At 48.0% G+C, this 17450-nt stretch overlaps 2 protein-coding genes across 2 annotated transcripts; one reads left to right on the top strand and one right to left on the bottom strand.

Moving 5' to 3' along the window:
* Positions 1–11126: 11126 nt before the first annotated feature.
* Positions 11127–11573, bottom strand: LDX57_009021 (uncharacterized protein; the record flags this gene model as incomplete). Its single annotated transcript, XM_046090746.1, has 1 exon — positions 11127–11573. One exon carries the CDS (start codon positions 11571–11573, stop codon positions 11127–11129), a length of 447 nt encoding a protein of 148 aa, XP_045946721.1.
* Positions 11574–12541: 968 nt separating this feature from the next.
* Positions 12542–13241, top strand: LDX57_009020 (uncharacterized protein; the record flags this gene model as incomplete). Its single annotated transcript, XM_046090745.1, has 2 exons — positions 12542–12882; positions 12938–13241. 2 exons carry the CDS (start codon positions 12542–12544, stop codon positions 13239–13241), a joined length of 645 nt encoding a protein of 214 aa, XP_045946720.1.
* Between the last annotated feature and the right edge of the window lie 4209 nt (positions 13242–17450).

Here is a 17450-nt window from a genome sequence, read left to right as displayed (position 1 = left end):
ATGATCGTACGGACTATACTACCTCGAGCTTCTAGAGTTTTAGGGACATATCAGGGACTTTGCTCCTGTCTGGTCGCCTGAGTGGCAATATCCTAACCAAGGGATAAGGGCTCATGTCCTCGGGCAAAAGCTTCCACCGAGGGTTCTAGAAAAAAAACATCTGGAGCCAGCTCTCAAACGTGGGGTCATCCAATAGGGAATACTGGTTCCTGACTAGCCGAATGGTATGATAAACAGGGTAAGCAGGGTCATTAGTATAACGATACACCATGTAATTGGGTCTCCGTTCTGCACAACCGGGCATGACGTTGACGCCAGGGGCAACATAGGAACGGGAAAGGTGTTGATAGTTTGACTTGGTAGGGAAGCCTGCTTTCAACGTTTCCACGGTTTTCAGCTACACAAGTCAAGCGTATGGGACTATCCGGAGATAATACGACATCATTAAAAATACGGTACTTGATAATGTGAGGTTATTATAAGATTTTTATTCCGTGATATTTCCCATAACGTACTAGTGTACCCTTGCCAAATGGCTGGAGAGATAAAGAAAGAGTCCCTGGGGCGTCACTGCTTTCGCAAACAAGTGTAGTGAGTCATCTGGTTTTATATCAGCGGCCAATAGATATCATGCAAATCAGGCATAAAGTACTAATGGTAAGTAGTGCAATGCACTAATCCGACCCGTCAGTCGGGAGGGTCGTCATGCAGATAGAAAGTGCAGCCATGGATATACACAGGGCAGGAGAGGTCCGGAATGGAGTTACTCGTGTCCGATTCCTTGGATGGCATCAACGGAATGACTAATGACCATGTGATAGAACCTATCATGATGAAAATATATCCGCCCCAAGGAAAATCTCATGCTAGCTGGGGACGAAGTAACTCTAGCTGTACAATAAGGCTTTCCTCCCATTTATTCCCTGAACTCTTCAATCGTTACGCCGGAGTGTCGGAAGTGGGCTTCGGCGCTGGCTTTTTTGGCGCCAACGGTATCCACGCATGCCTGCAGGAAACCATCAAAGCCTTGGTCAGGCTCGGCTTCGTACCACTTCCAGTTGCGCTTGATGTAACCCTTTAGTTCCGAGAAGAATTCTTCAATAGGGTTCAGGTCAGGTGATTATGGTGGCAGGTACAAAATTTGACCCCAGCTTCAGAACACATCTGCTTCATCCTATCGGAATGGTGGAAAGATGCATTGTCCATAACTAGGACCGACTTTGGTTCGGGCCATCTCCCACAGTGTTGCAGAAGCTGCTCGATAAAATCCTCAAAAATGATAGCATCTGTCGAGCCCGCAAAAACACGAGAGAGGATTATGCCGTCTTGGGCGTAGGCGGGTAATATTTGGTAGTGTTGGCCTCGATGAAACTTCGCTACTTGAATGGGTCTTACTCCTAGAGGAGACCAACCAGTCCTCCTAAACCCTATCCGTTTATCACATCCAGACTCATCAACAAAGACTAGTTGATGTGATTGGTATTCAGATAATTTATGGAAGTAGAAATCTCGCAGGTCACGGTTCCTTTCTTGTGCTCTGTTACGGGCCGTCTTCTTGGTCCAACCTGCAGAAGAAAGGGCTCTTCTTATACTCGAGGGCGAGATCACAGTATCAAACTCGTCCTGTAGAAAAACTGCCATCTCGTCAAGGTATAGACTGGGCTTTTCGATGAGGTGTTCGAGGAGTGCTTCGAGCATCGGTGGGGTAATGCTCCGTGGTCGACCTCCGGGATGCACTGGCTGACTCTCACCACCGAACATGCGCAGGTGCGAACGAATATTTCTGATAGAACGTTTACTACATTCGGCAGCATCAGCAATCTGTGAATTAGTAAAACATTTTTTGTGTAACATGTCTCGGATAAGCGTATGCTTCCAGGGTTCAAGGTGGCGTCCCATGGCGCGGAGCTCCCATGGGGTAAAGAGAGAAGTTGAGGGTGGGCGATGTGGAGTGTGGGAGAGGATCAGTGTCCGTGACGATACAGAACGAGAATCTTCTAGCCAATTTGGTTTATTCGTGTATTATTTACGAGTTCTATATATATACACGGGATACCTTCTTCCTGAATAGGACACGTGCATGAAGTGGGGCCTTGGCGCTTAGATTTGGATATAAGCTCGTCTCTGTGGGGCGGAAAGAGGTTTCGACCGAGGGTGTACTAGCAAATACTGAATGTCGATCAAAGGAAATTGGAGGACGCAAGACAAGCATCTACTACCTATGTGGGTAGCCAAGCATCCAAGTACACTTGCATCTCAACAAAAGAACTAGGTTAATGATGCGATACACATGGTGCCTACTGTACTTGGTGCGTGTATCCCACCTGGCAATTTAGCATAGCAGCAATAGAGATTGGGAATCTGCTTCATGTTCGTGTAGTGCAGTAACAATGGGTTCATATTGATATATATATACCTCCGCAGATAGAGTAGCTATGAAAATTGGCGTGACAGAGAGATATAAATACTCGTGCCTAGGCCAACTTTTAGATAGTTGGCCAAACGTAAGATGAGCCGATACTCGCTTAGGAAATATTCACGGTATCTAAAACAGTATTCCGTCTGGATACTGTAAAGCACACAGCCCTAACAACGTTAACGGCTGTTTACGGTGCCGACTTTTTCAAATTGCCAGCGCTGCGTTAATGCCAAGGATACGGATAGAATAAGGGAGCAGATGACGCCGTACATCGGCGCAACGACAGGGAGTGGACTGCATGGTTCAATAACGTATCCGTGAATCATGTCTTCTTTCTGAAGATTGTGCCGCGATCTATATTCGGTACCACGAAAACGATCGTTGTTCACCGGAGGGTTCGCATGCTTATCGACCGCCTGCACACCCGAGTTGTACGGTGGCAGGTCCCCAGATGTGAAGTGTTTATCCTGCTGGCCAAGCCAGCTCTCGCCGTCGGTTTCTGGTCTCTGTAAGCATTCTATGCCCTGTGGGGATAGACCTCTTAGCAGCAGGTTTATAACGTTTACAAAGGTGCGGAGAATGAGTAGAGCACTTACCGCAAAACCCGGTAATCTTGACGTAAAATTGAGACAAAATGCGAATCCTATTCTACTTTGTATCAAGTTCCATCATCCTTGAGGGTGGGGAGCTAATTGTATCTAGCGGGGTAAGGTCACACCATGGTGGCGTACGGTAGTACTGTACCTGTTGCAGGTACATTGTCGGGACATGTCCGTGTACTGTACATTGCACCTGATGGGCCATGTTGAAGGCGACTTAGAAATCCAAAGAAAGTACTCCGTTCAACTTTTCCGTCTTGTTTAGTAGTTGCGGTCTCTTTGATCCACCAGAGGAGTCTCTACCTAAAGCGAAGTAAATCCAGCTATTATATTTCTTTGCTTGGCTCTAACCGCAGATTGCAGGTACTGAGGTCATCCAAGACTGCGCTTGGGGTTGACTATCTCTATTCCAAATTTCACATTGGGTACTGTAAGCCAACCCGACGACGGTCTCAAGGTCCAGCCCCTAGCCACGCCATGGCTTAAGCTTGTGGCTTCGAGTCTGCTTTAATTAGGTTCAATTTCTTGAACTAGTACACACAATACTTAGGGCAATGGTGTTAAGGATATTCTCGAACACAACACATCGGAAACGGACATGTCACAGTAATATAATTCAATGCGAACCCCAAAATGAAAAAGGACGGACTATGTATTACAGTACCGTGGCACATGTTCTACGGTGGTTCGCATTTAAGGCAACCCTTGATCCATATCCGGTGAGGGTGACACCGCAAGTTTGAGTCCTAGATATGCGTTGTTTCAGGAGCACGCCCTTGGCGACCGCTTCTGTTCTTCTAGTTGCTGTAATTCAAGTAGAATGATATGTAATAGAAATACAGTGAGTAGTTGTATACGGCCTTTAGTCTGATGATACAAGAACGAAGAGCAGATACATACTGTACCAGACCAACTACACTTGATTGCTTCCAGAGTACGTTGCTTTATGAGCCATTTAATGCCTGTAAACTATCATACATTCATTTAGTGTCCTTCTCGCCGCCCATGCTAGACATCTGAAGGGAGGTTACAACTTTGGGACACGAATCCTGAAGCCCATCGCTCGAGCAGGACCTCGCCGCGTTGTTGCGCGACGTCGTCGTACGTTGCCGCCTCATAAATATGGAAGCTGGTTATACAGTACATCAAAACGTTTCGCGAAAAAACCGCGACAGAAGAGTCTCGTCACCCCTCCATTTAACTTTGTCTGCCTCAGTCAACACGCTTCGCTTCGATAGTGTACGTCCGAAAGCGTCATATGGTCATAGCTTATATTTAATGAGTTTGTCTTAATTACTGATCCCCTTTGTTCATGCCCATCGACATTTCGCTGATGCTCCTTGACGTTCCCTTGTCATGTCTCACATACACCAGCGTTGAGGTATTTTTATATGCCTTAAGGCCCGAGCAAAATCAAGGACCAATTCCGACAATATTAGACTGCCTGGAAATAACAGTAGGATCTAAGAACCAGTCTACAGGGTCTAGCCGGTTTGTCTGAAACCGTAGAAAGTTTAGGCCTCATCTTACCGTATCTGCCAGGTCTCCCGGTGGGTATAAATCAGGGTTAAGCGTTGTTGTCAGTACAAACACACTCTCGCCCCACTGAGTCTTCGGTTACCACGTTATTCTTTAATCCAGATATGTTCACGTACCTTTTCCTCAACATTCCAGTAGGTCAACCAAGTGGAGTGTTTTGTGGGATAGGGATAACCGTTTAGATCCAAAGTGAGAGCCTAGGTCAGCTTCTTGGTCACGACATACAGGTAAGCCCTTGCAGCCCAAGAGTAGTTTCATGGCAGAGAGCTTATGATTCGGCTCACCTGCTTAATGTAGCTCGTCAAGCAACTTGAGAGCATTTTGTATCAAATCAGTCTTCTCGGTGAGGACAAAAGAAATTCTGTATTAGCTTTACTGCAAAACAGTTCTTCTGGGCTACTCCGGGTGCATAGTAAGTGGAGGCCAACATTAACAGTCTGAGACACAACCTTTGCTTGACGGCATTGCTTGCCCATCATGAAGCGATCCTCATTTGTGTCTTGATTCCTTGTGAAACTTATGCTCTACAATAGGCTTTGATTGGCCTCTGTGGCCTTTACCAGGCTCACCCACTGTGGTTCCAGGATCGTACTTGACACCACCAGACAATAATGGTACTATCGGTGGTGATAGTGCACCGGGAACCACGGCTATGTACGGTTCAGCTCTACAGTCCAGCCATGACCCCAGTACCGGTGGCGCTCCCGTACCAGACTGGAATGATGATTGGAACTCGCTTGTAGACTTGACGCCGGATGGGGGAGTAACCGCTCAAACTAGCAATGGACAGCACACGATTCCCTTGGCCGGTGACAACGTGACAGATCGCGTTTTCCAACAGGCCAACGAAGATGATCCTAGCCTGAGAGCTACTCTCAAAAAGTCAAACTCGCGGTACCACAATGGCCTCACAATGATGCGGAAGCACTACAAACCCCCCGGCGGGGGGCCTTCCGATATGAAGCAGATTTCGCTAGCAGTCCAAGCAGGTTACGCAGCTCTAAGGCCGGACATATTCAATTATATCAGAATGGACATCAGCAGCTGGCTACTATTTGGATTGTGGCCGCCAGCAGTTGATCCACCGCCAGCAGTTGATCTACAGTCTGACCATTTCTGCCGAGAATGCTCAAACGAAGTGAAAAGATTGGACATCATAACGCAATCTGAAGCCAGCACTATGCAACGACGCGTGGTACGCATAAGATTGTACCACTGGTATGTGGAGCTACAGAACGTACTTACAGCCTCAGACAAAAGGCCTGCGCTTCGTCCTCGGGAGAAAATATCGACAACAGCCATAGAGTTGATTCTTGAGAAGTCACATCCCGATTGGGAAAGCGCGAGTGATTTGAAGAAAAAGTTATATCGAGCCAAATTCCACAGAAACAAGGAAATTGGTTTGAAATGGTGTACGCTTGTGAAATATCTCGGCGAAGGAATAGCAGTGATATGTGGGAAAGAGATGGACTCGATCATGTATGTAGCTGTCGGAGTCTCGAGTTCGATCCGGAGAAGACTAACCGCAATTATCAGTAACGATACAAAGTTCAACCTTACATCGGTGCATATGCTGGCCACTTTCGTGCGCAATTTCCATCCTGAAGTACCAGAGATATGCGGTCTCTTTGGTTTCCCGCTCAAGTGTTTCATACAAGACATAAAATTGGGCCATCAGGAGCACCAGACGTTGCAAGGACGTGTGGACCAAGCCATCAATATGGTGAACAGCGGTCTAGAAGGCCCACAAGTGCCATTAGAGCTCTCTTCCAACTGGATTGATCAGGAATGTTTGGACACTGACCTTACGGGTTTCGTTCGATGTGCATTAGCGTAACTAGAACGAGGATATGATGGCTCAAATATGCTTGACTGCTTGCAGCACCAGCGCAGGGTGTGTGACCACCACTTCGGACGGCAAATTCGCACCGCGCGTACCCATCGTCCACCGTGCCAAGAACAGAGACCGCCCGGGCGACTGGTCGGCTGATTGAGGTTGCAAGATGCAATATGGATATACTGTAATGGAGACTTGACCGCATAATGGGAGTGTACAGCGCCCAGATACCCGTCTGATGATTGAAGTAGAAGGTGTGAATGGAGCTCGGGGGTGTTATAGAGCGCTATACACTACCCTCGTTAGACCAGTCAGTTCCTCCGGTGGTGACTTACACATTTTGAATCACCAATACACGTCCAGGTCATTCCAACTATGGAGCCAATAGGAAAAAGAGCCCTCGTCGCAACAATTTAAGCATGGTGGCTCGAGTGTCAACCATATGACTGTACGTCTGAGGAAAAGCTGCTCAACATCTTGACCGACGACTTGTGGAGATCGCCGTCCCATTGGCAGAGTCCCTTTGTATGGAAGATGATGGATATTATTGCCCCAGTATGTAACTTTGGATTTTTACATTACTGATATCCCCGAAGTTCAGTTTCTAAACAATTTGGAGGTGAGCTCGGTTTAACAAAAGGTCCACTGAACTGGCTTGAAGTCCCTGGGGCTCAAGACAACCTGTTGGTAGCTATCGGGACAGTTTTGCACCATGATTCATCCTTTATGCTAAATACCTATCCTCTAGCGCTGCCTACTGACGTGTTGCTATACTCAGGATGATTCGTTCTACGCAGTTAGCTCGTTCCTTCTCCATCGTCCTCCATACATATTCCAGGACCTTGTACGAAGATTCCTTGGTTCTGGTTCTGCTCCACATCCGTAGGCCTCCTGCCTTTGCATGGCGGAACTGCCCGGCAGGCCCATTTGATGCATGAATTCAGCGACGTGGTGGGCCCTCTGCGAGTCAGATACAAGCGCATGTTAGTCTGATAGTTTCCCACGGAGCCTGTCTATGGCCTGCAGCTTGGCCAGTACCGTCCCAGGCGTGTCTTGACACGACGAACACAGGAAAACGAGCCTCGGAGTGTGCGACACAACTCTCCGCAGCTTCACCGGTCCCTGTTGGAGTCGTTGATCTCGTAGAGGAAGCGCTGCAGAAGGATGCGCAGGGTACGCATCGATACAAATTTCTTGTATAGATTAGGCTCGACTTGTGAGGAGTCTTAGTCAGCCGCCGTGTCTGTTTGGACCCTTTCCGCGTCCCTCTGTTCCCGCCAGACCTGCTGGAATCGCTGGCGGACGGCCTGCTCGGCAACCGCGGCGAGCCGGACTATGGATGTGGTATAACTGCCATTGACCAGCGGCTACAGCATCTTGCAGGCTCAGCTTTACGGGCTTACAAGTTTTGGGTCTTCGACTAGCAGCTGCCAGGATCCAATCCATGTTGAGTTTATTCTGTACCTAGAACAATGAAGGAACTGTACCCAATGGGACGTAAGGATACCAAATCCTTGGGATCCAGATATGGCTGTACGCTGACACATGCGCATGATAGGTAGCCCGCAGGATAGGGCAGATATTGCAACCATCTGTCGCTACCATCCGATGCTTCCTGCGAGACAATTTCGGCATGGATTCCGGATCAGTCTCGCATACGGTGGAGAGGTTGATGACTATAAATATCCCTTTCGAGCCCCAGGTTGTAACCAGTCTGGACTTAACCTCAACGTATATCTCTCAGGTTCGGGAATCTGTCAGCGCTCTCAAGCCAATACCGCCGTGATGCCCCCCTTCACCCCTATTCATGCTCAGTTTGGGTCGCTACCACGGCCTTCTGGCGTTACCATTTCTCTATTTGTATCATTTCACTGTGGGCACAGTGACGACTGTCAAATTTCGGGATTTATCGGAGGATCGCTAACTTTGCCATCCTCCCCTCCTGGGTCAAGTTTTAGTGAGCTGCAGCTCTGCAGTTATCCCAGCATGTGTACTGACAATGCTCCTCAGCCAACCCGATCGATGTTGATGCTTCCAGGATCGCAGACAACAGAAGTTTTTATCATGATTTGCAGCGACCTGGGGACAGTATTGGTATTTTGGGACTACTCTTGTTGGAGAATATGGACTGACGATGGGCCAGAGAATCCTCTTGATGTGGATGTCATTGCCCGCCGACCGCCAAGCCGGGCCCAGATCAGGAATAAACCAAATGGTGACTAATGAGTTGCTTCGAGGGTTTCAGATCACTAAGAATCTACAGATCGTTCCTTGGAAACACGCTACGAGTGCAAAATATGCTATCACGACGTGGTGGATCTAGCACTAGGCTGCGGCCACACTTACTGCTACAATTGTTTTAATAAATTTTTCCACGACTTTGTTCTCGCGGAAGCTGGAGGAAGCCAAGCATCGGCCCACGAGCATCTGGCCGGCCGACGACGCACGCCATTTTGTCCTTACTGCAAAGAACTGCTTCCGGGGCAATACACGGATCCCGAGGATCGTGATCATCTTGAAGGCTTTTATTTTCCACTGCGTTGCCCAGATCCGGAAATCTCGCATTGCTTCATCGATGACTATATGGTGCAGGGCGTCAGATTTAAAATGCTCTGATTCAATTTGAATTTACTACCGTACTCCATCATCCTTCCCAGCCGCATGTTTATTGGTCTTCTGCACTCCGTCTTCGCTTGTTGTGTCATATTCGTGTATATCATTAAAGAATGCATTCTACGACACACCCATTGGAGATCAGTTCACGCAGTGCCAGGGGCTTCGGTGCGCGAACTGAGTTCAACTGTTGAGCATGCTCAACATCGGCCCAGACGATTTGTTGTTCTGAGGAGCTAGACGGCTCTTCTTGGAACCATCTTACTGTCTCTATTACTATAATCTCTCTAAAATGCTGACAGTTCTTTGCTCTTCCACCATCCTCACTCCCGAGTCACTCTTGACTCACATTTATTCCACTGCGTTCCCTGTCGTCCTACGCGTCACGTCGCTAATCTATTCGTCCAAGTTCTCCTTCTACTCATCTGTTTCGACGATGGTATTCCACTCCTCCCCTATCGGGTCTAAAGAAGGGCGGGGATCGGAGCGAGAGCCATTCTGGCTCCGCCATGAGCGGAATATCCCCATATAAGAAGTGCGGCAGTAATTTTAACAGCGTCTTTAGCTCTACAGTGAGGGGTCTAGTGACGACAATGCTGTGGACAATGATCTCTCCAACGATGAGGGCGAGCTGCCCCCAGAACACTATCGGGCCTTAGCAGAGAACCCGGTCATCCGTCGGGCCCGGCAGGCGCGATACAGCGATGGCATGCGGGCTAAGTTAGATCGGTCCAAGGTCTACTGGGGCGGGTGAATGAATTATGTTCACCTTATGCTACAGTATACTCGGGAGCTGATCAGGATTTCCGTGATAGGTACTGTCAACGTATCGGTCGAGACCCAAATCGGCAGTGGCAATACATCTCGGACTCAGAAGAGACGGTTCGTTTTCTCTACGGTTTTTTTAGCTAGCGGCGCGACATCCAGCGCGCTAAACACCACCGACATTATCCAAGGATCATGACTGTATACTAAAGATCGCTACAATTCTTCTGGAAGCGGTTGCTTTTGTCCTGAAGCATGAGACTGCGGTACGGCTGAGTAAGGATACAATGACAATGATAAAAAAGTGAGCAGGCAGCACCTCTCCGCTCTGGTCAAAGATGGCAGGGCTGACCCCTGACTATCTATGCATGAGAACCGGTCGCTCGTGTTCTCAGCGTATATATCCAACTATCAGGCGATCTCGCATTCAGCAGAGTGTTTTGAGGTAGCTGTGAGTGGCGGAAGTATAGGCCTCCTACAGTACTACAGTGATCTGCGAAATGAACCTGCCCCCCAAACAGCTTTCTCTGCGTTTAAAATCATGACGCCAAGAGAGACTAGTCTATATTGGCTAGTCATATCTGAATCCTATATCAGATATTATACTCGTATTGAAAACAACAAAATTATGACCATGAGACTTGTAAATTACCTGTATGCAGGGCGTACCCAACACTTGTCATCAGTTCACGCAGTAAGAATCCTTGACACTGCTTGATCAAGTACATATACTCTCATTGTTACATTACTACAGGTAATGGCACCACCTTTAGCACCCGCAAGGAAACAATTTATCTGTGACATAATGAAGAATGGCAAGTCTATATCTGCTACAGCACTCGCAGCTGAATGCAGCGAGCAGGCTGTTAAGAATATTCATTCCAAGCTACGTCTATATCTTGATGAATGAGCCAACTTCCTGCATTAAAAAAAATGCTACAAGATTCTTGCCAGGATCTTCTTTTGTCTGACACTCTCATTTTGCGTGCCGTATCAGAGGTCGACCATGCATATCTCACTAATAATTGGAGCGCTTTCCGATCACCTTGCAAAAAGCCCTGAACTATAATTTTAGAGCAGTCTCTCAAGTTGATTTGACTGCGGTATATCGTCCATTACCTAACAATTCACAGGTCTAGGTATAGGGTTAGACATTGGAGATCTTTGAGGTCAACCGTCCAGAGATGTGTTCCAGCTCTTTGCCTTGATGCCATGCTGCAAGAATCTGTTCTTGGTGTCTTTCGGCTGTCTTGTAGTACCACTCCCCTTCCTCTTGGATTGATAGCCCCTTTGGCGGTAACGGCGGCGAGTTTTTGCCCCAAGTTCTGACGCCTTGCCCTTCCCTGAGACAAATTCACGAATACTGGTAGAAATCCTTGGGCCTGAACGACCAATTCCCTCCACCTAAGACACCCGCAAAGTCGTATCCTCCAGATATATGGAGAAGCTTCATTGGCCTGATTGTCACCTGAGCTCTCCATATCCATTTTGCTTCGGCGGCGGTGCTGTACGCCGGCCAGGTATGCACACGATCCATTCGATCCAGATATTCTTGATCTGTCTCCTCGGGGTCCCCTTCACGCAGTGTTATCTTGTACTCCAAACTCTCTTCCAAAGCCTTGCAGTGGCTGGTATGATCGGGGACTTCCACCGGATAAGTGGAGCTTATCAGGTCGTACATTCGCAGGGTAACTTCGTTCGCCTCTTCATCGTCGAGAAGAGTGTCCTCAAGTCGCATAAACCGGTCATTATCTTTTGGTCTCGCTAATTCCAACAGAGACTCGCAGATATTTCGTGACATGTTGACATAGGATGGGGTCTGGGGGTGGGGAAAGTACGAGACCCGATACTTCTTTTATACGTGTTTTAGAGTATGGGTCTATATCTGCCCCTAGCTGATTATTATTCATAGCTACAAGGTATGTAATTAGAGTTGACATCATTCAATGATAGATGTGCCATCGGTCTACATTTCTATCCCAACTATCAACTTTCACCATGAAGAGCCCTTTCTGGGGAACCAATCACTGCTGGCATTCTAAATCATAAGCGCGCCAACTGCAGACGAGTTACAGAGCATAAAATCTCATACATGAGCCCATTCGTTCCCCGCCAATACTTGCATCTCATTGACTAGACAGAAATTCGCGGATTCCCAATTCCCCACGTCAAGCTACTCCCATGTGGAAGACTTTCTGCGGACTGGCTACAGTACTCCTTTATTATATTCATCGCGGTTCTCGGTGGAAGCAAAAAGGAACATCAAACCCTGTGTTCAGGTACGCCTGTGTGTGGACTAGCCGAAGTTCAACGAAAGGCATACGTTATGTACCGTATGCCATGGTATCCGACGGCCTAGACGTGTAGCTCATCATGCACGTAGTGCTAGGGCTCATAAAACGCCTGATCAGCAGCTCCATTACTTCAGCTATAGTGTCAAAACCGGGCCGCGTGCAGTATCCGACGGCAGTGTGTAGACTGGTGTTGGTATGGCGCGTTCAACACCGAGAACAGCCTTTGTCGCCATGTTGAGCAGCATCATCATACTCCTACCTACGGAAAGTCTTCTACCACAGTCTCCTATTCAACATGTGACCAACGTTGATTGTCCTTGTTAAGGAAAGGATCAAGGGTTATCTAGGGATGCGTATGACCCATCAGCCCTATCCTATCCTTGGGGATAGACGCATATAATGACCCGAATCGCAGACCTAACAAGCGTCCGCGGACCCCCTTCTGTCACAAAGAACACTACAAAACAGCAAGCAGATGACAGAGTTTCCAGATATTCCCGCTCTTCCGAAATGTCGTCAGATTTGGCAGGATGTGCAGGCGTTAGAAGCGGAAGGGGAGGTACAGTATCTTAAGGCTCGGCTTGCAAAGGTCAAGCTGTTTTTGGAGTACGTGGAAGAACTCGACAGACAAAAGCAAAAGCATCACCCCCGGACTGCGAAAGAATACGCCACCACTGAAGTCTGTGGTGCAGAGAGGGGCAGGGCTCGGGAGAGGTTCCATGACGATATGACCGTCGGGGCGCGGTGGTGGTGGGCTGGGTGTTTCCTGGGGCTTGGATTCATTCTCATCTGCAGCGAGGAAACAGGGAATACGATGTCCGCGTTCCCATGGTTGCATTGCCTGCGTTCGTTTCGCTGACGAATCTTGCAGAAATGACAGATCCTTCGAATTGGATCCACTAATGTTGTATATTTTATACAACTGTGGGAGCATCCTTGACTGTTGCAGCAAGTTCGACGGACTAGTGGACGGGCTCTTAGCCAACGACCTTTCGACCAACAAACGCAACTTCCCCAAACAGATCAGCAAGAAAGAAGTCGAGGAGTGGATCAAAGATGCAGAAGTTACCAATCAGGAGACAGTACCCGCCATTCACTGGGAGGCCTGGGATCTCGATGCGGCGGTGAACAAAGCCTCCATGTTTCTCTCTGCTCGTTCAAGCACACAGTCCTGAGATCATTGTCCACGGCATTGGGTACAGCGTGTAGTAATGTATTTGAGTTACAGTAGCACGCAAGAGGTGTGAAATGATGATACCAGTTTACTTGTACATTGTAGAATGTGAAAATGGCATCCTGTGAGCAGCAAGCTTCCATCAAGTTCTTTCACTTCGCAGTGATCGTTGCCTGGATGTTCCAAAAATGCATGCCCAACGTGGATTTAGATCCCCCCTAAAAAAAGGTCTTTCGGAAATCCCCGTATTGCAATGAGGCTGAGATTCGTGGTTGCTTCGCTTGTCGTCTGACGAAAGCCCGATCTCATGATCCTCCGGACTTGTTTTGGTGAAGCAGGCGGAGTCAAAGCGTAAGCTCTACTATAAGTTCCCAAGAGATTGGTAAATCAAGGTTGTTCCACGGCCGGTGACATGTAAACGGTGCCGTGTTATGACATGCTTACTTCCGTTGCCAGCGTTGTAACTCTGCCAAAATGTCGTGCATGAGGAGCTATTGTACGACATTCGGTCTTTCTTTGGATACCACGTAAAAAAATTGCTGGTCACAGAGATTTCTAATTGTTCCTGGCCTTCCAGTGTACGGCTGAGACGAAAACTGCGGGCAACGAAAAAATTCGACACGCATCGCGCAAAGTTGGTGTCGTCGAAATAGGTCCAACCAGAGCGGCCTTGGCATCCCGGGCGGGCCCAGGCAATAAGTTTTAGTGTCCCTGGAAATTCATCAACTGGCTGTTTGATAACGGGAGACATAGAATTGGAGCATACGCTGGCAGGGGGTCGGACTGTCTGGTCAGATGGTGCGGTTGCTGCGGAGCCAGATGCAGATCTGAGGATAAAGACGGTCAAGGCATAAAAGGCGAATATTTTCATTCCAGTACAGTCTGTCCGAAAATTGCCTTTACCATCCACTTCCTGTTCTTCTCTCCTAAACCCTATGCCAAGAGGTTTATTCCTTATAATAGTAAAATCGGCACACAACACCCAATAGAATTCCGTGAATCAGCCAAATGCGGGTCTCCCTATCTTGTCATTAGGGTTCAGGAGAGCGGGAAAGAAAGCAAGTGGTAAAGGCAGTTTCCGGAAAAGGTGTAACATGGAACAACTCATTATGAAACTTGGGCAAGTTCTGCCATTTAACCGAGCTTTGACAGAGCAAAGCTCATTAAAATGTCAGGGCGCCGTGCACTGCTGTGCATGCCTGTATAGCGCAAAGGATCATTTTCTATTTTCCCAGAAACCACCTCCACGGGCCACGAACGAGGATGGAGGCGGGAGTTTAATCTCCATGTGCTGTAAAAGGAAATAGAAACCTTTCTCCTAGACAGACAGCAGCCTCGTTATCTTGTGCATTTGCTCTGAAGCAGGTCCCTTAGAGTATCGTCAATCTAGGAATAAAGAAATTGTATGACCAAGCCAGGCGCACCCAGATGAAGAGAACCAGAATGAATCGTGTTTGAACATGTGTTGCAACCTTTTGGTATGATAGCCCTTATTGATGTGATGACAAACCGCCCCTAGTGCTTGTTCATCACCCGGCTGTCAGACCAATTTGGGCAGTCCAACTCTGCTGATAAGACCACCGCACGATCGATGCGCAAATTATATCCATTAGGCCTAATATCCACTAGGCTCTATTCCCGGTGGCCCTGATGCATGTATTCTAAACAGACATAGGTTAACTTCCCACGCGACAGCCGCGGGGTGTAGCAGAGGATGCTTGAAATGTCTCTTGATGATTGAGCACGTGTAGGTCCGAAGCCCCGCCATCCCGTCGATCGCCCGGGTGCGTGCGCCATTGCTGACTTTGTTAACCACTGATCAGCAAGAATCAGCAAGAATTCGTCGTATACGGGAAGGAACAGGACATTAATAGAGTTTGACAGGCTGTTCAACGTCGCATTCAGATGCTGATAAATTGTCAAGCTAGGATGTTCCAGACTTAGTTCCCCATTAAGTTGACCATTAGGAACTACACTTAAGGCTATGGCAAGCCGAAATCTGTGTGTGATCACCTGCGGCTCAACTGTTGATCACCGCTGGAGAGGCTGCCCTTTGCAATATGTCGAAATAAGCAGGTTGAACAGCCGCTCGAACAGCCGAGGTTATACTGTGTTTGACCACCACCCGACGTGGGGTTGTTGAGCAATCTGCTGTCGTTGATGAATCGTACCTACAACCCACAGAATCCAGCCAACGTCTTAGGTTACCACCCCAGCGCTCTGTTGAACTTTTGAGCGAATTGTAGACAGGTGTGCGGCGCGGCCCTTAAGACCGGCACTAGCGCAGCCACACAGGACAGACGTGGGCCCTGTAGCCAGGTGTGTTGAACACTTTATCAGCATTCCGAGCAGTGCTCCTTGGTGCACGTAGAAAAATGCCTGTCAACTAATCCATAAGTCATAGTCGAGGGCAGCAAAAAGTTGGACGACACGTGAACACGCCGGTGTCCGGCTAAGAAGCACTAAATTTGACGCGACCGCTGTTCATCACCACTGTCCCTAGATCTTATGATGCATACCCATACTTTCCGCACAAACGGCCAAATCGTCTTGAACTCGATCTCTTAGCCACTGTACACCAAACTCTTCAAATGTTTCTCTTGAACGTTGAACAGCTACCGATAGTTAGCTCTGGAGGACCCATATCATCTAGCCAGCCCCGCCGGTACATTCATCATATTGGCAGTTCAATCATTGACCTGACCCACTAGGACTACAGTGGCGCCGCCACGCGCGCCACATCTCCACTCGGCGCAGGGGTGCGTGGTTGAACAGTATCAGCCGGTTGAACATTCTACGCCAAAATTCCATTCACATGTCCTCACGCCATGGTGGACGGCAGCCCAACAAAAGGGGTGAACAAAAGGGCCATTTGTATCAACACGCTAGAACCAAATCTAGACGTAATCTCTGCATATGGTGCTGTTGAACAGGCTGGTTGCGATGGCTGATCGTGGAACGATCACATTGCATCGAGCCAACAGCCTGACTCACTTATGACGGCCTCAGTCCCATCTAGACAAGCGCCAAGGCAGCCACACTGGTCAATTATTCACTTGGCGCATTACGCTTGCAGTTGAACAGTATGCCGGTACTCTTTCAAACCGGCGTTGGCGGATAAGCAATCCGCCAGTGTCGCACTGGCCCACCGGCGTAGTTTGTGCTTCGTTGAACTGCACTCCTCTGTTATAAGTAGGTTGAACGTTCCAGAAAAGACATTATTGATGTACACGCCTCATACATCTGAGGACCGCAAAATTGTAGAAAGAGAATAGATACAATATTCTAAACAAACCTCCCCCAAACAATCTTTTGCCAACATTGGTTGAACCGGCAAATCCGGTGGAATGTATATATCATGCCAACCTGCTTCGAGCAGTCCTGGTTGATACCAACATCTGTCCATGTTGATCGCACCATATCAGAGCGCAACCTTGCGTTTACGATAACTATTCTCCCCGTAGATTTCCTGTCGTCTAATTCCATGGTCCGCTCCCTACCCTCGAAATCTGGCCCTGCTTTCTTACGAGCCACGTTGGCTCGGGAGAGAAAAGGGACACCATGTGTCTGATGCACTAGGACAGAAAAAAAGTGGAAGCTATATTTCGTTATCCGGATCAGTACGCCCCAGCCACGTGGTCCAAAAAGAAAGGGAAAGAAATGTTAAAAGCCTTGTGATCTTTAATATACTCAGGGCACCGGATACTGTATATTGATGTAGACTCTTGATCAAGTTGATTTCCCCAGGTGACGTACGTCCTCTTAGCTACAGGCATATCGGCTCAGCCCATCCAGACAGAAGAGTCTCATTCTTTACATCCATGGGACTCCAAGGAACATTACATATTCTACAGAAATGCGTGACCCTACCTTTTTATTCGTGGTACTGCATATACTGTCCCTACAGAGCCGCGCAACCTTTACGATTGGGACTACCTATGAACATTTCTTTTTGCCTACAGAACTGTGTACATTCATTCCAAGGAATAGCTGTAAACCTGTCTTGAGGCCTAAATACCGTATTTTAATTTAATATCAAAAGACTAAGTGAATGCTTGTCCGCTTCACTGCTAATAGTTCTGCGCAAGTGTCCAGCTCCTAGAATAAGAAGACTGGACCGGCACCATATGAATTCTGCTCGACATGTTGCATCACAGCCAGCTGTTTCTCGTTCCACAAAGTGGCAGGCAAGTCAATCACATCATATATC

The sequence above is a fragment of the Aspergillus melleus genome (assembly GCF_016097325.1).
Source record: "Aspergillus melleus strain CBS 546.65 chromosome Unknown contig5, whole genome shotgun sequence".
NCBI lineage: Eukaryota > Fungi > Ascomycota > Eurotiomycetes > Eurotiales > Aspergillaceae > Aspergillus > Aspergillus melleus.
The sequence above is the reverse complement of the archived record's forward strand: the minus strand, read 5'-3'. Positions and strand labels throughout refer to the sequence as shown.